Source organism: Scleropages formosus, chromosome 2 (genome assembly GCF_900964775.1).
Source record: "Scleropages formosus chromosome 2, fSclFor1.1, whole genome shotgun sequence".
NCBI lineage: Eukaryota > Metazoa > Chordata > Actinopteri > Osteoglossiformes > Osteoglossidae > Scleropages > Scleropages formosus.
In genome coordinates, this window is record NC_041807.1 from 40,825,570 (window position 1) to 40,846,451 (window position 20,882).

At 47.4% G+C, this 20,882-nt stretch overlaps 1 protein-coding gene across 1 annotated transcript; it reads right to left on the bottom strand.

Moving 5' to 3' along the window:
• Window positions 1-4,966: 4,966 nt before the first annotated feature.
• LOC108934899 (E3 ubiquitin/ISG15 ligase TRIM25-like) lies at window positions 4,967-12,553 on the bottom strand. The gene is made up of 6 exons (XM_029249696.1): window positions 11,939-12,553; window positions 11,530-11,625; window positions 11,098-11,331; window positions 10,810-10,978; window positions 10,109-10,162; window positions 4,967-6,150 (listed from the first exon to the last, which is right to left on the bottom strand). The coding sequence occupies exons 1-6, from the start codon at window positions 12,527-12,529 to the stop codon at window positions 5,618-5,620; spliced, it is 1,677 nt and encodes a 558-aa protein (XP_029105529.1). The 5' UTR covers window positions 12,530-12,553; the 3' UTR covers window positions 4,967-5,617.
• Window positions 12,554-20,882: the final 8,329 nt, after the last annotated feature.

The window sequence follows — 20,882 nt, forward strand, 5'->3', positions numbered from 1 at the left end:
ATGTGATGTTAGAGGTGAGTACTAAAAAAGGCACGTGGTAAAAACCAACAGAGAATATTAAAAGAGGCTACACGCCAGTTAACAGAAAATTATTCTCACTGTGTTTATTGAGTAAACACAACAGTACGTTCTGAAGTGGTTTGACTCGTATTTAGCTAACCCTGAACAATTTGTACTGAAATCTGATGACTGCATCTCCTCCATCTCAACTATGGTTCAGTATGGTGTGCCACAGGGCTCTGTGTTGGGGCCATTACTGTTCTCACTCTATATGTTACCATTGGGTGACATTATTCGCAAACACAATGTGAATTTCCATTTGTATGTATCGTTTAAGCCTGATGATGCATCACATGTGGTTTCTTTAGCTAATTGTTTTACCAATATAAAATTTTGCATGTGTAAATTTTATTTTTTTTGTCTCTAAATGCCAGTAAAACAGAGGTACTTGTGATGGGTGGTGATGCCCAAACTCTCGACATAATCACGCCAATCTTTTCAACAAGTGAAATCACTTTCAGGCATATGGATTGCGTCAAGGATTTAGGTGTCCTGTTGGATGGGAAGCTGTCATTTGTATCTCATGTAAATGCTTTGACTAAGTCGTGCTTCCTTCAGTTAACAAACAATTGTAATGCTTTATTGTCGGGTATTCCAAAGTTGGTACAAAATGCTGCTGCAAGAATTGTCACTAGAACTAGGAAGCATGACCATATAACACCGGTACTCAAATCGTTGCATTGGCTCCCGGTTGCATTTTGAGGTGATTATAAAATCCTTCTTTTGACCTATAAGGCAGTACGAGGCGTTGCTCTGGCTTTCCTTTGTGAGATTATTGATTCTTATATCCCTGGATGATATCTTTGTTTATTGGATGCAGGTTACCTTAAAGTACCTGTGATCAATAAGACCTCAGTAGGAGGTCGCACCTTTAGTTATATAGCACCTAAACTGTGGAATAGTCTACCAGTTACTGTCAGAAATGCCCTGTCTGTTTCTGTTTTCAAATCCAGACTAAAGATTTACATGTTCATGCAGGCATTCCACCTCGAAATGTAATTCCGCTTGCCTTGGTTGTTTTCACCGCCTTTATACAAATGCATATTAAATTGACTTAAGTTACAAATTACTAACTCAGTTCTTTCTTCTTGTTGAGCACTGCCTTGCTACATAAGACTTGAGGAGGCCAGCCGCTGGTGACAGACGAATCCCATGCCGACTGAAGATGATGACCAACTGCCATGATGGACGAGACGTTCCATGCTGAGCTGGGGATTCAAGATACCATATAGCAACAATATCATTATTACTTGTTAACTGGCTTAGAATTGTTACTTAATCTATAATGCCCAGGAAGGGTGGGCAACCACTGGCCATTGGACCCCCAGAGGCTTTTTTCTCCCTCAACTTTCAGTTGGGAGTTTTTGTTCCTTTCTTCTGTGGCCAGTAGGCATACTTGTAGCTCTATAAAAGTACTATATTATGGTAGTTATTAGTCAACTGTTTTCTTTGTTTCTTATCTGATGTATTTGTTCTTCTTGCCTTATGCCTCTGTTAAAGCGCTCTGTGTCACTGCGTGAGAAGAGTGCTCTATAAAAAAAAAATTGAATTGAATTGAATTCAACCCCCCCTGTCCTTCTCTACCTGCAAGTAGTGGTAGAGATCTCTACCACTTTCTGGTACGTTTTCGTCAGTAAGAACAGTGATGTCGACAAACCTCTGGGGTCCATTCCGTTGAATGTGGACAACTTGTGTGGCGGCCAGACCCAACTGTCTAAAGATAACTTTCCTGATAAATCCAGCACGATCTGGAAAGTCCTTCGCTGCCTCCGTGCTTCGCCACTTGAAGCAAGTGGTGTGCTTTATCCTCAGAGCCATACTACTGGTAGACTGCTTCTCCACCTCCGAAGATCCTCCTGGGGCAGCAGAGTTCTTCATCTCGTGCCTAGCTTCCTCTTCTGCAGGTGAGGCCGTTGTTGCTTCCATCCCTGCAGTTGTCACCTCCTTCATCCTCAACTCTCTCACAATGCTTGGGATTGCTGCTGCTGCCACCTCCACCGCCAATCCTCCTCCAGCCGGCGTGAGGGTTGCGGTTCCCTTGACAAGAGGCTCCGACATCCCTGGCGGTCCTGCTTCTTGCAGGGAACTCTTCTTGGTGGGCGACTTCTCAGGGAGAGCAGCATGATGCTGCTTCCCTTGAGGAGGTGGCCTCACCTGCCCCTCAGCGGTCGTGTTCGTCCTCACCATCCTCGCTGCCATCTTGTCCGCCAAGGCCGTTGTCATCGTCTTCATTGCAGCTGCCGTCATCCTCTTCGCCTGTCTCTCTGGCGACGTCTGCGATGCCTTCATCCCCTGCTGCAACCCAAGGCCAGGTTGAAAGTGTTCTAAAAAGCCCTCAAAAGGGCTGTGGAAGTGCTCTTTCACGGCCTCTGACTGCAAACCACGGTATTGCACTTGATCTTAGCCAAAAGGCCAAGAAGTGATCAAGGACCTGCACCTTAAACTAGCCTTCCCAGCTTAGTTAGCTCCCCCGGTCTCTCTTTCTCTCACTGACAAACACGGTCACCCCTTTATTTTGCCCGTAAGTCACCCTAATGGCCGAATGCAACTATTCACAATAAATGCATCCCCCGCTCAAACCTGCAGTAACGCGGGTCATTACAGTACACATAACATACAGTCGGAAAAGCATTTCACTGCACGTCGTACTAAGTATGGTTGTGTATGTGACAAAATTTGAATGTGGTTTAAAGTTTTTTTTTCTCATGTCTGCCGCAGATATGGTAAAACTGGAGTCATCCAGCGCTGCGGGAGTTCGGACTGGAGGGTCTTATTTGCAAGCTCGAAACGGAGGTAAAACGCGTTCAGTTGTAATTCCACCTTCCTGCTGTATTCCCGTTTTGTGCTGATGCTTTCCAGAGCTTGTACTTACATTTCTTGTACCATCCATGTCTCTGGACTGAGACGCGCAGGTGCGTGGTGCACGGCTGTTATTTCGGATTTCGTGGCTAACCCACGGTTTCTGGTTAGGGAATGAGCAAGCTGTTTTATTGGGTATGCAGACACTTACACAGTACCGAATGAAGTCCGTGACCACTGTGCCATACTCGTCCAGATTAGAAGGTGAGTTCCTGAACAACATGTCCCAGTCCAGAGTCAAGGCAGTCCTGCAGTTTCTCCTCTACTTCTGATGTCCAGCACTGCACCACACCCATCACAGGCTCTTCTCAAAGCTTCAGTTTCTGTTTGTAGATTGGGAGCAAAATCGAGGCCTGATCTGACCATCCGAGGTACAGACGTGGAAGTTGAAAGGCAACGCATTTGTAGTTTGGGAAGAAACCGCTGGATCGCGACGGAGCGCACGACTACTTGGTGAAGACGCGGTGCTTCTTTTGTATTGCAGCTGTTGCAGAGGGATCATGCTTGATGTGTGTGCGAGGCAGGTTTGGAGTGACACGTCGAGTCGAGTTATTACAGGACAGTGTCAAGTAGTCAAGTGGTCTACTGGTGAAGTGGTGCGGCTCACAGAGACCATTGGAGAAAACGGGCGAGCAGAACTTGGACATGTGATGTGGCTGTCGGTCTCTTCCCACTGGTTCTGACTTGTTCTTCCTGCTTGGCTTCGCTCCCCAGGTGCTCAACAAAAGCATGCGAAGTGGCCCTTTGCACATAGCCTCCGTTCCTCACATGGCCTTCCATCAGACAGAACAAAACACTCACCGCTGCTGCAGTACTTGGACCTCTTGGAATCTGTATCTCCACCCAAACCTGACCACGCGGCAGGAGAAGGGTGGCAAACCAGAGACCCGCTCCAAGGGCAGGGGCAGGACAGACCTTCCTGTGGAACTCGGTTGTGTTCTGCCTATAAATTCCACGCTTCCTTCCGGTCTATATTTTTTATTTTATTTTAAATTCTCATTTTTCCATGTTAATTGACACGTCCCTATCCAACAAGCAGGTAATACTGATCGATTGCAGCTCAGATGCAGCATGTCAAGGTACTAAAGCATACATCTTCACCGTAATGTCAGCAAATTATTCCTAAAGCCAACAAATAAAAAGCACATCTCAGGATTTTGTCTTAATATCGTCTTAAATGCCTGAAGTTACCGCTTCCTTCCCTTTACTGTCAGGAGTTGATGTTTAATAATCAACATTTTTACACTGATCGCTGCTTAACAGGTGTGCAAACCAGTGACAAGTGAAATTCCTTGAGACTAAAAAGTTTTTGAGACATCTATAAAGTGCTGATGAAATGTTGGAAAGGGGTTAAAATGCACACGGAAAGTGAGTGAAGTTGTGCAGTAAGTGCCACTGCCCTCCGTATTGTACAGCTGACTAAACATTTGTCAAACACGGCAGACCCAAAGGAAAAACATGGTCATTCTCAGTTCTCTTTAGTGTTCACAAGCGATACAGTAACACTTTGGTGGAAGACAAGCTCAGAGAATTGGATCTGAGGGTGGCAGCACAGGCCACCTCTACTGAGAGCTTGGCCAGTGTGTTGTAAACGGTTTCCTGGGCAACCACTGTCTCTGTATTTATATGGTTCGCTGTTCGTTTTGTAAATTCTACACTAAATAAAGCAGAAACAAAACCTGAGGTGAACTGTCATTGTGCTTAGGAAGAAACCCTGGAAAACAGGTGACTTGTTACAAATGTTATTTCATGACAAATTAGAGAATGGAAACTTTTACAAAGTAAATTGTGAAAACTGCATATATTTTGTAGTTCCTTTCGACACTTTGATACAAATACGGACAACACATGGGCATGTGGTGCTCTAGAGACTACACAGAGCGGTGCTGATGTAAATCAGTATGTAGGAAAGTAACTGAAAGTAACTTGCCCATACAGGTTTTGTATGATTGGGAAACAGTGACACAGCTGGTGGTGCCATCACCTCTCAGTGCCTGGGCTGTTTCGGTGTAGGTTCAAATCCACTGTATTTGGTTGGGAGTGTGCATGTTCTTCCGTAGGGTTCCCTCTGGGTGCTATGGTTTCCTCCCACTGTCCAAAGCCAAGCAGTGCAGGTGAATTGGACACTCCTGTAGTGTGTGAGTGTGTGTGTCTCTGTGTCTGTACTGAAAGATTTATCCATTTTCACAAGTTGCATGTCCTCATCAGGGTCGGTGTTGGTCCCGGACCTATCCTGGATGGAGTGGGGGCAAGGCTGAAGGCGGTGGTGTTGCCATGGATGGGACACCATTACATCACAGGGTAGCCTCCCATACACACACTGTGGGCAATTTAGTGTTGCCAGTTCCTCTGAACTACATATCTTTGGGATGTGGGAGGAAACCAGAGGATCCAGAGGAAACTCACACAGACACAGAGGGAACGGGCAAACTGAGCACAGACTGAGATAAATTAGAACCGACGTCTCAACAGCGCAGGAAGCACAAGGTAGTAGCTCTACCTGCTGCACCACTGTGTCACTTGTACTGAGAGAATAATAATGACATGATTTTCAAACAGCTCTGATAACTTTAATAATAATGTCTAAAGAAGTATTGCTGACAGAGAGCAGAAGAATAAGCAGAATGTCTGAAAAGAACAATACAGGAAGACACACAGGATTCTTCCTTCAGTTTGAGCTCAGCTCCTCTTTTCTCTCTCATCTCAGAGAACACAGTTTCACTTTAGATGAAGACCAAACCCAAAACCCAGGATAGAGGGGTTCAGTGAATGTGGTCTGGACTCTGTGGAGGAGGGTCATTGTGTCCTTAGAGACACTGTAGAAGGACAGAGTTCCTGCCCTGTGATCCAGGTAAACTCCTATTGTGGAGGAAATGGGACCAGATACTGGAATCTCTACATTATTGTGATAGAAACTGTAACTGGAGGGAGAGCAGAACAAACTCCAGGACTTGTTATTGTATCCAAAGATACAGTCAATACCTTTTCCTTTCCTGTTGGTCCCTTTATATGACACTGCTATACAAACCCCATTATCTCCACTCCACTGAAATTCCCAATAACAGCATCCAGACAGACCCTCTGTACACAGAACTTGGTAATAGTAATCAAATCTCTCTGGATGATCAGGATATGATTGTATTTGTCCTTCACTGGTCACCACTGTGTTCCTCTCAGACAGACTGAGGTTTTCATTCACTGTATTTGTGTCCAGTGTGAGCTGATGGGCATCTGATGGAGGAGAAACAGAAGAGAAGACTTTTTGCCTTCAGTTGATCCTCATTGTTAGCTTGATTTATTGTAATATTACATGTAAATTACAGCTGTAGGTACTAATGGCAGATAAAATAAAATACCAGCAATTAATGGCCAAACATATACAGTGTAACAACTACATTTACTGCTCTTGCTCAGTGAATTTGTGGAGAAAGTGCACTGTCTAGTAAACGTACTTTTATTTTGATACGTTTCTGTAACACAGACACAGGAGATTTACGAAGTGTTGGGAGGACAAAAATGTGCACAAGACGGATTTCCAGCCGCGTGTGAAAAACACTTGTGGAGACACTACAGTCCAATGGAGCTACTACTGATGCTACATGAAGCCTCAACTGGTGACTCTTTGTGACGACAGACAAATCTCTCGCTGCACCTCTTTATTATTCAATGACAGGAATTCCCGCCAGACTCTTTCTGAGCACGTGACTTCATATGTACGTTTCATTGGTCATCACAACATCCATCCATCCATCCATCCATCCATCCATCCATCCATACATCTTCCTCTGCTTATCCGGGGCCGGGTCGCGGGGGCAGCAGTCCAAGCAGAGTCCTCCAGACTTCCCTCTCCGCGCACACCTCCTCCAGTTCCTCTGGGGAAAACCCCAAGGCGTTCCCAGGCCAGCCGGGAGACATAGTCTCTCCAACGTGTCCTGGGTCTGCCCCGAGGCCTCCTCCCAGTGGGACATGCCCGGAACACCTCCCCAGGGAGGCGTCCAGGAGGCATCCAGAACAGATGCCCGAGCCACCTCAACTGGCTCCTCTCGATGCGGAGGAGCAGCGGCTCTACTCCGAGCTCCTCCCGGGTGACTGAGCTCCTCACCCTATCCCTAAGGGTGCGCCCAGCCACTCTGCGGAGGAAGCTCATTTCTGCCGCTTGTATCCGCGATCTCATTCTTTCAGTCATGATCCAGAGTTCATGACCATAGGTGAGGGTAGGAACGTAGATCGACCGGTAAATTGAGAGCTTCGCCTTACGACTCAGCTCCTTCTTCACCACAACAGACCGGTACAATGACTGCATTACTGCGGACGCTGCACCAATCCGTCTGTCAACCTGCCGCTCCATTTTTCCCTCAGTCGTGAACAAGACCCCGAGATACTTAAACTCCTCCACTTGAGGGACCAACTCCCCCCTAACCCGGAGGGGGCAATCCACCTTTTTCCGACTGAGAACCATGGTCTCGGATTTGGAGGTGCTGATTCTCATCTCCGCCGCTTCGCACTCGGCTGCAAACCTCTCCAGTGTACGCTGTAAGTCTTGATTCGATGAAGCCAACAGGACCACATCGTCCGCAAAAAGCAGAGACGAGATCCTGCGGCCACCAAAACAGACACTCTCCGTTCCCTGGCTGTGCCTAGAAATTCTGTCCATGAAGATAATGAACAGAATCGGTGACAAAGGGCAGCCCTGGAGGAGTCCAACATGCACCGGGAACAGGTCTGACTTACTGCCGGCAATGCGAACCAAGCTCCTGCACCGGTCATACAGGGAATGAACAGCCCGTAGCAGCGAGCCCTGAACCCCATAATCCCGAAGTACCTCCCACAGGATGCCACGAGGGACACGGTCGAATGCCTTCTCCAGGTCCACAAAACACATATGGACTGGTTGGGCAAACTCCCACGAACCCTCCAACACCCTAGTGAGGGTATAGAGCTGGTCCAGTGTTCCACAGCCAGGGCGAAAACTGCATTGCTCCTCCTGAATCCAAGGTTCGACTATCAGTCGGATTCTCCTCTTCAGTACCCCGGCATAGACTTTCCCAGGGAGGCTAAGGAATGTGATCCCCCTATAGTTGGAACACAATCTCCGGTCCCCCTTGTTGAAAAGAGGGACCACCACCCCGGTCTGCCAGTCCAGAGGCACTGTTCCCGAACTCCACGCGATGCTGCAGAGGTGTGTCAGCCAAGACAGCCCCACAACATCCAGAGACTTGAGAAACTTGGGGCAGATCTCATCCACCCCCGGAGCCTTGCCACCGAGGAGTTTTTTGACTACCTCAGCAACTTCAGCCAGGGTAATGGACGAGTCCCCCTCCGAGTCCCCAGCTTCAGCTTCCTCTATGGAAGGCGTGTCGGAGGGATTGAGGAGATCCTCAAAGTACTCCTTCCACTGCCCGAGGACATCCTCAGCTGAGGTCAGCAGCGCACCACTTCCACTGTAAACGGTGTTGGCGGAACACCGCTTCCCCCTTTTGAGTCGCCGGACGGTTTGCCAGAATCTCTTTGAGGCCGACCGAAAGTCTTCCTCCATGGCCTCACCAAACTCCTCCCAGGCCCGAGTTTTTGCCGTGGCGACTGCCAGAGCCGCGTTCCCTCTGGCCCGCCGGTACCCATCAGCTGCTTCAGGAGTCCCATGAGCCAGCCAGGCCTGATAGAACTCCTTCTTCAGCTTGACGGCATCCCTTACCTCCGGTGTCCACCACCGTGTTCGGGGATTGCCGCCGCGACAGGCGCCGGAGACTTCATGGCCGCAGCCCCGAACCGCCGCCCCAACAATGGAGGTGTGGAACATAGTCCATTCGACCTCGATGTCCCCCACCTCCCTCGGGACCTGGTTGAAGCTCTGTCGGAGGTGGGAGTTGAAGACCTCTCTGACAGGGGCCTCCGCCAAACGTTCCCAACAGACCCTCACTATGCGTTTGGGCCTGCCAGGTCTGTCCAGCTTTTTCCCCCAGCATCGAATCCAACTCACCACCAGGTGGTGATCAGTTGACAGCTCAGCCCCTCTCTTCACCCGAGTGTCCAAGACATATGGCCGAAGATCAGAAGAAACGACTACAAAGTCGATCATCGACCTCCGACCTAGGGTGTCCTGGTGCCAAGTGCACTGATGGACACCCTTATGCATGAACATGGTGTTTGTTATGGACAAACCGTGACTAGCACAGAAATCCAATAACAACTCACCACTCGGGTTCAGATCAGAGAGGCCGTTCCTCCCAATCACACCCCTTCAGGTGTCACTGTCACTGTCCACATGGGCGTTAAAGTCCCCCAGTAGAACGACAGAGTCCCCAGTGGGAGCGCTTTCCAGCACGCCCCCCAGGGACTCTAAAAAGGCCGGGTACTCTACACTGCCGCAAGGCGCATAAGCACAAATGACAGTGAGAGACCATTCCCTGACCTGAAGGCGCAGAGAATCGACCCTCTCATTCACCGGGGTAGACTCCAACACATGGCGGCTGAACTGGGGGGCTATTAATAAGCCCACACCTGCCCGCTGCCTCTCACCCTGGGCAACACCAGAATTGTGGAGAGTCCACCCTTGGTCGAGAAGAGTGGTTCCAGAACCAAAGCTGTGAGTGGACGTGAGCCCGACTATATCTAGACGGTATCTCTCAACCTCCTGCACTAGCTCAGGCTCCTTCCCTGCCAGTGAGGTGACATTCCAAGTCCCAAAAGCCAGAGTTGGCGCCCGAGGTTTGGGTCGGCCGGGCCCCGACCACCGCCCAAATCAGAATGCACCGGCCCCCTTACGGCCTCTCCAGCAGGTGGTGAGCCCACCGAAGAGCAGCTCCACGTCTTGGCTTCGGGCTGAACCCGGCCAGGCCCTGTGGGCATAGACCTGGCCACTAGGCGCTCGCATGCGAGCCCCCCCAGCCAGGCCTGGCTCCAGGGTGGGGCCCCGGTGACCACATACCGGGCGGGGTAAACGAGAACCTTGATTTAATGGTCATCATAAGGGGGTTTTGAACCGCGCTTTGTCTCGTCTGTCACCTATTTGAGTTTTGTTTCTCACTATTATACACACCTCTGTGAGTCACAGCACTGAAATACTGAAACACACACGTCTGTCCACACAAACTCAGGGAGATCATGGAAACTCCACACAATTAACGGCACAACATTTAGACTTAATCACGTGTGTGTGTATGTGTGTGTGTGAGAGAGAGAACAGACTTACAGTGTAAAAACTCTTCTCTGGTCCTGGTTTCTGGAATCACCACAACTTTTTTCACTAGAAAGAGATGAAGAGAAACAGAGAGGTGAGTGAATGGGATTTACCTCTGGTCCTGTGTACATGTGTGTTTACTCTATGGTTTCATTTCTTCTGTCATGAGGTGGCACAGTGGCACAATGAGTAGCGCTGGTGTCTCACAGCGGCTGGTTGTTGCAACGGAACGTGGGTTTGATCCTTGCTCAGTCGGTGTGGAATTTGCGTGCTCTCCTTGTGTTTGTGTGGGTTTCTTCCCGGTGCTCTGGTTTTCTCCTGCAGTCCAAAGACATACTGTTCAGGTTCACCCGTAGTGTATGAGTAACAGAGAGAGAGTGTGTTCCACTGATGTATGCATGCATTGTTAGTTGTGTATAGTGCAAGCTGTGTAAGTCACCTTGGTGAATGAGGTGTAGGCTGGTAACACTACACTGAGTTTGTTGGAAGTAAGTTTGGAGAAAAGTGTCTGCTAAATGAAAAATTGTAATGGAGATGGTTATTAGAGTTTCACTAAAAACACACTCACATGGACTGGGCTTTGAGACATTCACAAACATTACTGTAAATCTATGTTGTTTATATATATAATAACTATGTACAAATGTGTTTTATGAGAAACAATGTACTACATCATGTGTGTATGATGAAAATGTATTTATTTCTGTACCAACCTGTTTGGGAGATCTCTGTGAATTTGTTCTTACAGGCTTCCTCTAGTTGGGCTTTGAGATCACAAAGAGCTTTCTTCACATCTCCAAAAGAGCAGTGTGGGTCCACAGGGATGGTGGGTAAGTGTACAAAGTGTACAGGTCCAGGAGGGACACAGAGAGACTGGAAACTCTACACACACAGATAGAATGAGTGAAAGAAGCATCTCCAGCTCACATCCTTTAAGTGTATCATATAAATGTATCACACATGCTGTGTTCTCCAGTCTCATAGAAAAGCAGTGTTGTTACCTGTAGGAAATGGATGTGATCCTCTGTGTGTGAAAGCTGCTCCATCTCAGCATCTCTCCTCTTCAACTCAGCAATCTCCTGCTCCAGTCGCTCCAGGAGACCTTCAGCCCGACTCAGCGCAGCCTTCTCCTGAGCTCTGATCACATCTTTGAGCTCGGAGCGCCTTTTCTCAAGGGAGCGGATCATCTGGGTGAAGATGCTCTCGGTGTCCTCCGCTGCTGCCTGTGCGGAGCGCTGTTAGAGACACACAGAGAGGAGGGAGCCTGTTTATTCCCCACAGTGTGACTCAGTGCGATTGAGAGCCACAGCACTGGAAAGTGGTCCAACTGTGGTCTCCTCACTGTGTGACTGGAGGAGAGCCCTGACTGAGCCCTCAAATGGCTCTTCCAGCAGCCAGCTGAGCTGTTGTCTTCTCCTCTGCTCCATACTCACTGTGAGTGAGTCCACAGCCTGTCTCAGCTCCTGCACCTTCTTCTCTCTCTGCTGGATCCCTTCCTGGAATTCACTCTGTGTTGCCTTTAGATGCTTCTGCGGAAAGACAAGGATACAAGGATGCCTCATTCTACAAATACTAGAGTTACTAATTCTCAAACAGACAGACATTTTTTAAGCTTTTAATTGCATTTACTGCACTGTTCTGTTTTTGTGATGGAGTCAAAATTACCTGCAATTCCTCATTTCAACAGTTGAAAGCAAAACACACTCAGAAGGAAACAAAATTAGAGCCGAAGGACCACATTCCATTTTCTCAAGCTTTTACAACGTCAATTTGTGCAAAGTTAATAAAGTTTTAAAATTAGAAGTCGTATGAAGTATTTATTATTTAACTTATTGATCATACCTGTTTGTTGGTCCTTTCTGCAGAAGCTGAGACTGTATCATGTCCTCTGTGTTCGTCCATCACACACAGATAACAGATACACTGATGATCAGTACGACAGTAGACCTCCAGCAGTTTGTCATGTTGGGAACAGACCTTTTCCTGAAGGTTTCCAGTCGCATCAGTCAGTTTGTGTTTTTTAAAAGCTGGAGATTCATTGTGAGGCTGGAGGTGAGTTTCACAATAAGAGGCGAGACACACCAGACAGGACTTGATGGCTTTGTTCTTTCTCCCAGGACACACATCACACGCCACATCTCCAATTCCAGCAAAACAGTGTTCAGGAGGAGCAGCTTGGAGTTCCGTCTTCTTCAGTTCCTCCACCACTTCAGCCAGTATGGTGTTTCTACCCAGAACAGGTCTTGAGCTGAAGGTCTGTCTGCACTGAGGACAGCTGTAGACACCAACATGATCCTGCTGGTCCCAGCAGCCCTTAATACAGTCCATACAGTAACTGTGTCCACAGGGAATAGTCACTGGATCCTTCAGTAGATCCAGACAGATTGAACAGCTGAATCTGTCCTGATCCAGATGAACTCCACCTTCTGCCATTTTACTGCACACACAGAGGGCAGAGTTCAGTTTCGTTTCTCTGTTCCTGTGTGCGTGTCGCAGTGGGACGTATTTCCTGCTTCTGCTGCAGGAGGTGTGGTGTTGGACTGAGACCAGAGTGGGAGGAGCAGGATGAGCAGAGAGTGGAGTTTGACTCGCAGAGATTCTCTCGGACTCCTTTCTGACTCTTTACACTGTCATTTATTCTCAGAGTTTTACTGCAGAAACAAGAGTTTCATTTTTTTAGAGGGAAACTTTCTAATCCTGACACATCTTATGTTCTGCAGTCTTTTTAACATCATGTGGTACCTGAGCATTTTATTATAACAAGCAAAATGCTGAACCTTCGTGTCACGACTTCAGGGTTGTCTAGAAGTCTAGTAGAGTGTTACAAAGTTCTGTACCATGTTATGGATTATCAATCGATGAATCAATCAATCAATGGTTTATTCATCAAATCCACAACAATACAACGTACAGCAGTGGTTGCTGGCAATGAAATGTCTTTTTCTGCAAGCTCATGGCAGGGGCATTAAAAAAGTAACAGCATAGATTAAAATTACAAATGAGTTAAAAACATTTGCAAAATTCAACACAATAGGAGTTGGGTAACACTAATAACTATTAAGTAAAACTATTCAATGAAAAAGGGGGTGTGGTGGTGCAGCGGGCTTGATCGGGGCCTGCTCTCTGGTGGGTCTGGGGTTCGAGTCCCGCTTGGGGTGCCTTGCGATGGACTGGTGTCCCATCCTGGGTGTGTCCCCTCCCCCTCCAGCCTCATGTCCTGTGTTGCCGGGTTAGGCTCTGGTTTGCCATGACCCCACTTGGAGGAAGCGGTTTCAGTGTGTGTGTGTGTGTGTGTGTGTGTGTGTGTGTGTGTGTGTGTGTGTGTGTGTGTGTGTGTTCAGCAGGGTGATGCATCCTCCTCAATGGTACCACTGAGCTGCAAAGCTGCTTTGCTCACACTTGCCGCTGGGTGGCAGCAAAAACAAAGAAAGAGTACCTTGATTTGACATGTATATACAGTATATTCCTCATTATATTCATACTGTATTATTCACATTAATTGTTCATGATTAATTTGCCTCCGGCAGCAACAGTAGAAAAGCCACGTGTGTTGATTCATCCTCTTATATGACACAGTATTTTAGTATGTTTTGCAGCGGAAGTTACAACTGCGACAGATTGTGATCCGTGTTTGCATGTTCTCCCCGTGTCTGCGTGGGTTTCCTCCGGGTGCTCTGGTTTCCTCCCACACTCCAAAGACATGCTGTTCAGGTTCACCCCTAGCGTGTGAGTGACAGAGATAGTGTGTTCCACTGATGTATGGATGAGTGACCCATTCTAAGTAGTGTATCTAGCAGTGTAAGTCACCTTGGTGGAAAAGGTGTGTGGGCTACTACACTAACATAGTATCCATTCAAGTCTCTTTGGTGAAAAGCGTCTGCTAAGTGAATAAATGTCAATGTAAATATAAATGTGTTACCCGCGGACCCGCATTTAAAGTAAAGTTGAAAAGCAACGCAGTTCCGTTTGTAGTTTGGGAAGAAGCCGTTGGAAAGTGAGGGACGCAGAGCTACTAGTGTGCGGGGCGGGTTCGGAGCAACACGTTGAGTCCAGTTATTACAGGGCAGTGTCAAGCGATCAAGCGGTCAAGCCGCGGTCAAGCGGTCAAGCGGTGCGGCTCACAGCGTCCATTGGAGCGAACTGGCGAGGAGAAGCACCCTTGTTTCACTTTCACTTTGTTTACATGTGTTTCGTTCAGTGAGTTACACTTTTCCTCTCCGCCCCCTTTTCTCCCGACACACACACACACACACACACACACACACACACACACACACACACACACACAGAAATCGGGTCACGTGGGCATGTACTTCCGCTGTGCACACAAAATATCAGTGTGTAACCTTTGATGGGCGGCTAATCCATTCTGATCTCTTCTTATCAATGTAATATCTGGTTCTCGGTTCTGGCTCGTTGTGGTGGAATGACGTCCCCCTCCCACTCAGAACTGCTGAAACTCTGTCTTCATTCAAGGAGGGTCTGAAAACTCACCTTTTCCAGACTCACTTCGCCCATCATCTCTCAAGCTCATGGTGTAAATGTTCATGTACCGCAACTTTATATAATCCCCAGATAAGCCTTTACACAGCCGTTACTCCTGTATTGTATGTAAATGTAACCTTTATTAAACAAATTGTAGGAAGGTGATCAGGATTCATCTACCCCGCGTTTTATAAACCTACTCGAGCGATGAACATCGGTGCATAAAGTGGAAAATAACAAACTATATTTACTTAGAATCACTTGTCTGCAACTGTGTGTCTTTCTCCTAAAGTAATGAACAAATTGTATTTTTGCTGAGATGTTCGTCGCTTTGAAGAAAAGCGTCTGATGAATGAATGAATGTAAATGATATGTTCCCTGTCTGGGGACCATATATTAAATGGATTTTAATATATTAATAAATCCATAATATATAATGGATTTATTGCAGTATCTCCAGGAACGGTGTCCCCCACCCCTCCACCCCTCCACCCCAGCCCCCGGAAGAAGAATCCTGTTGAAAAGTAGAAGAGGGAAAAAACATTCAGAACGTTCTCCTTTCCTTTATTGTATCAGTCTGTCTTGTATTCTTGACGTCTTGCTTTTCTACACTTTCAGTTCCATTTATCGTTTTGCGTTTCTACATTCTGTCAGTTTTGCGACAGTTTTCTACAAGCTGCTTTATAAAGTCCACCATCGTTGTGTGTCATTTGCCACGATGCTATGCCAGCTTTCTGTTTCATGCGCTTTTGCCTTCACTACACGGAGAGTCTCTTCCTATCACTTTCACATTTAATGCCCCCCCCCGTGCCAGGAGAGTATTTTAACGGTTAATTAATGTACGAGCGCCTGGTGGAAAGCAGAAGAACCAGACGGCTTTCAGCGTGTCCCGCAGCCCTGTTTTCTTTCCCTTCCACACGGGTTGCTCTGCTGCTCACATCCCACACGAACGGCCTTTTCCACCCTCACAGTAGTATGCAGACGCGTGGCTGAAAACTGACCGCCGGGAAGCACATCCTAGACCTCTTGACCTCTTTCGATGTTTGCTAGAGTTCCCGTTGCCCAGGTCAGTGTTTTAAAGCGCAGGGCTTGTGATAAGACCTAAAGAACCGGTGTCCCGTGGCCTCGTCATCTGAAGGTGCTGTGCAAAGCGGTAACACTGTGTCTCGGGCAGCTCATGGCAAGATGGTGAATCCACGCTAGAAATGGGGGTCCAGCTGCACAACAGTAGCCCTGCATTTAGACCCAGACAGAAGTCAGAAAGTCAGCCCTGGAACTGCCACACATTGATGGGGAGAAAGTCTTTGACAAGCTACCTGCCTCCACTTGCTTTTTCCTCACCCCAGCTATGCCAGTTCACGGACTCCTCATTTTCAGGCTATGGAAAGAGCTTCTACTGAGCACCACATCTGCTCCAAATCTCCAGGTTTGCTGAAGACCCATGTCTTCACTCACCACACAAAATGCTGTTAAGTATATACTCTGCTGTGTCACTCTGATCATTTTTATCCAGTTTTTCTGTGCCTGAGCACTTTATTTGTCTTTGTAGTAGTTCGGGACAGACACACAGACTTGTCCTGAGCAAGTTGCAGCCTAATCCAGCAACACAGGGCACAAGGTTGGAGGGGAAGGGGACACATCCAGGATAGGATGCCAGTCCACCACAAAGCACCCTAAGTAGGGCTTGAAGCCCAGACCCACCACACTGCAGGCACTGGACAAACACACCATGCCACACCAAGCCCTTGTTACATAATAAAGATTAATTATATAGTACAATGCATCCTGTACTATTATGGTGTTTTAGTTGATGTTATGTTTAACAGACGGAGCTGTTCTTGTCGGATATCATGACCAAGCGCCGGGACTCAAAGATCAGGTCGATGGAAATTGTAAGTCCGGGTGTCATAAATTGCAATTTGAGGACCAACTATTTTGTTGGAATTAAGATTTTTCACACTTTCTCCAACTATAATGTATTTGTAAGCTGAGATACAAGCGCCTGAGCTGAAGAAACCTATAGCATGAAGTTCTTTCAGTATTATTTTACACACACGTAGTGATAGATGTGTTTATGGAGTACGTGGTGAACGTAGCGTTCTTCCAAGAGCTTCAGCACAGGAAATACGAGAGGGCAAAGAACTCGTTTTGAAATGAGTCGTGAAGGCACACAGTAGACTTCAGAGTGAACACGACTCAATAAAGGGATGTTCCACAGCTAGCTGTGCACCTCCTGTGGAAATGATTGACAAGACTGGTCATGAAACTTCAGGCAGAATAAAGAACCTTCCCAACTGCTTCCCAGCCTTCTTGTCCTGTAGCGCAAATCACGGTCCTCAAATTCCCTTGTTCTTCTGACCTTCTCCACACAATCTGGTTGCCGCTATGTTTTTTCTTCCCTGAAAAACTTGACTTTACGCCCGTCAGCATACAATCTGACTGCAATTTAAAATTATTGCTGCTTTGCACACGGCTACAGGAAAATAAACACATTTACCTTTTTTGTGTCACGTGAGCGACTCGCATGGTGGTCTCTGTACGTCGGGAATGTGTCCCGCTGCCTCCCCGCTCCACACTCGTGTGCTTTGCATGGTCTTCCCTTCATGTTGGCTCGCAGGGGGGTGCTCAAAGTCACCTTTTCGTGCCATTGTGATGGGCGCCTTCTAATGCTGCCTCTTGAGGTGGCGTAGGATACCCCCTGATACCTGCCACCAGCCGCATCGGAAGGAACGGATGCAAGAGACAAGTCGCGGGGGAAAGTGGCGCTTAATGAGCTCCCTTCGGAGCCGATTTATCTCAGACACCTTTAGCGTGTCTTTCCAACACAACTAACTACTTCTGAATCCAACTTTACAAGCACAAACAGTTACTTGTGAACTATAGGGCGTCGACCCTGTTCCATCATAATGAGCAACTATATAAAATACAGTTTAGAACAAGTGGATTAAAAGGAGTATTTTAGGTCGCCGCCACCCATTTGTTTTCTTGTTTTCCCCAGTGGTGCATAAATAAACAATTCTTTGGTTTTATTTTTAACATTTTTGTTTATAAAACTTTTGAGCTAAATTCCATTTCACTTCTCCCTGTTTTGATATATCGTTCTGGGTGATACAGCGAGTGTCGCTGCTGTCTCACAGCGCCTGGGTGGTGCAAGAGGATGTGGGTTTGCATGTTCTCCCCGTGTCTGTGTAGGTTTCCTCCGGGTGCTCTGGTTTCCTCCCACACTCCAAAGACATGCTGTTCAGGTTCCCCCATAGTGTGTGAGTGACAGAGAGCGTGTGTGTGTTCCACTGATGTATGAATGAGTGACCCAGTGTAAGTAGAGTATCTAGCAGTGTAAGTCACCGCGGTGAATAAGGTGTGAGGGCCCATAACACTAAATAGAGTTCACTGGAAGACACTTTGGAGAAAAGTGTCTGATAAATAAATAAATGTAAATGTAGTTCAACCTGCAGGTGTAAACTGAGGACACTTGGCATCTTCTAAGAAGCTCCCGATTCTGTCTTCATCCTTTTGTCTCCCAGCCAACGCTGGTAGGTGCCTCTGCAGCTCTGCATTTTCCAGGTAGTGATTTCCCTGGGATGTGTGTCCACCTCCACAAGTGTGCATTTATTTGGAGTGGCCACCTTAAGCAGGTAAGGTAAACAGAGCCCGGCGAGTTTACCTGACCCAGTAAGATCCAGTAGAAATAGAGAAATAAATATCGCCTCCTCTGTTTCAGCCAATCTTCCGAAGCGTTCGCCACGGGGCTTTTATTCTCCTCCAAAAGCCGGGACGCGTGGCACTGCTGTCACTTCAGGTGTCAGACAGTTCGATTCTAATCTATGGGTGTTTTAAATGGGCTTGATGTCTTTTGACATGTACCGTGTTTTCTGAAATTGGCGCTGGCCCCCGTATTTATTACTCGGTCTAGTCGGATGGTACATAAATTTCTCAACAGAATATTTCGAATGTGAAAATACTGCCTTTTTGTTTTTCGGTATTTTAAATGCACTGCCTAACGTGAAACAGGCTAATGGTAATTATGAAAAAAACTCACTTTTTTTTATGGTAATGCAACTGGAGCCCATGTGTTGTGTAACTGTCTAACATTACCACAAATGGGCTGTTTTTCGAGGTACAATGCAGTGACTAAGGAACTGTGTAAAACAATAAGTTTCCATGCAGAGCAAATCCTTTCATAGTAACAGTTGCTGAAACTCAGAGGAAATGACTTTATTGGAACAGATTCAGTAAATATTGAGGTATAGTGTACATAGTGGGATGGAGGGACGGTGGTGCAGTGGGTTGACCCGGGTCCTGCTCTCCGGTGGGTCCGGGGTTCGAGCCCTGCTGGGGGGTGCCTTGCGATGGACTGGCGTCCCATCCTGGGTGTGTCCCCTCCCCCTCCGGCCTTACGCCCTGTGTTGCCGGGTTAGGCTTCGGCTCCCTGTGACCCCCGTCTGGGACAAGCGGTTCAGAAAGTGTGTGTGTGTGTGTGTGTGTACATACTGGGCAGGGTAAACTTTCAGCAAAATGCGAGGGCTGAAAAATGGAAATTACTAACAATATATGCATTGCTTCATAAAAAATGGTTGGAGAACTACACTGATGCAAACTTAATTTTTCATTTTTTCCTATTGATTGTAAGGTGTGCAGAGCCCGTACTGCCCGAGGCATTCGCAACACGCCACGAGTGTGTTTATTGACCGCTTCTTCTTAACAAGCCTCCTTTCTCTTCTTAAGTGCTGAAAAGTGATCCAAATATATTGCCTCCATTTCTAGAATAATGTCTCGTCCCGTCAACCCACTGTACCACTGCACCCCTCCCCAGCGCTCACTTTCAGCATCCATTCCATGCACCCATTGCCAGCAACTGCTTGTCTGGTGCAGAGCTGCAATGATCCAAAGCTACAGGGTGCCAGTCCGTAGCAGGGCAGTCACACACTAAGAGCAATTTAGAATCTCCAATTCACCTGGAATACAAGTCTTTGGATTATGGGTGGAAACCAGAGCATTCGGAGGAAACCCAGCTGAACAGGGCCAGAATGTGCGAACTGACAAAGCAGGATTGCGACACACGCCTGAACACAAAGCCCGGGAGCTGAGAGACACCGGCGCTACCTGCTGCGCCACCATGCCTTCCCTCCCTTTAACATAATCCAAAGAGACGTGTTGATACCGCCTGTCTTTGTGTATATTCAGTTATTCTCGCCAGCTGTACCCCTTCCAACTGTTTCTGATCCCAGCATGCCGAGAGTGAACTCTGTTAGGTTGAGACCCACAAGCTCCTTCCTGAGTCCCTACTGATACGCCAGGAGAGTTCCGGATCACCACCTGATCCCTCAAGCGTCTCTAGTGTTTTCTTTAACCAAGTTCTGAATGTCCACGAGCGGTGAGGAGCCTTCAACCTCAAGAAGTTAATTTCCTTCAGCACCACCTTGAGGAGTTTGATTTCTCTCCTGCTACATGCTGCCTTTCCTCCACACTTGATTCAACAGTGTATTGTTGTTATGCCTTATGCCACCTGTCTGCAAGCGCTCCGAAGACACCTGCTAGAAACTGTGCAGACTGTAAGACGGCATTGTTTATCCACCTGACCTCAATTTGCCCAGGAAAAACACCTGTCCACATAATGCGTTGGACTGATGTGTCACCACTCCATGCACAGACTTTTTTAGTCTGTTGACATAGTCAGTTTACATGTATTTATTCAGCAGACACTTTTCTCCAAAGCGACTCCAATGAACTCTATGTAGAGTTATCAGTCCACACACCTTATTCACCGCGGTGACTTACACTGCTAGACACACTACTTACAGTGGGTCACTCATCCATATATCAGTGGAACATACACACACTAGGGGTGAACCTGAACAGCATGTATTTGGACTATGGGAGGAAACCAGAGCACCCGGAGGAAACCCATTCAGACACGGGGAGAACATGCAAACTCCACACAGACAGAGCGGGGATCAAACCCACGTCCTCTTGCACCACTCAGGCGCTGTGCCACTGTGCCGCCTTTAGTTCCACGTTAAAATGATTGCAAAAGCCGAACTGGCGAGGAAATGTGTGACAGACCTGTGCGGTTACTTCGAGGGTTAACTGTTCTTGGGAATTAAATTTGTGACTGATTCATATTTTATTTTTTTTTTTTTTTTTTTTGGGAACGACCACGCAGCCCCTGCACTCCTACCCCAGTGACACACACACACACACACACACACGCACACACACACACGCACACACACACACACACACACACACACACACACACACACTGCGTCATCTAAATGTCCAGTGGTGGGCTGGGAGAGAG

Bases quoted from the DNA above. Each gene is read 5' to 3' on its own strand.
- LOC108934899 (XM_029249696.1), bottom strand. From the start codon at position 12,529: ATGGCAGAAGGTGGAGTTCATCTGGATCAGGACAGATTCAGCTGTTCA. The intron at 11,626-11,938 runs GTATGATCAATA...GTCTTTCCGCAG, and splicing joins CAGAAAGGACCAACAAACAG to AAGCATCTAAAGGCAACACA. The intron at 6,151-10,108 runs GTAAGTCTGTTC...CTCCTCCATCAG, and splicing joins CAGAGAAGAGTTTTTACACT to ATGCCCATCAGCTCACACTG.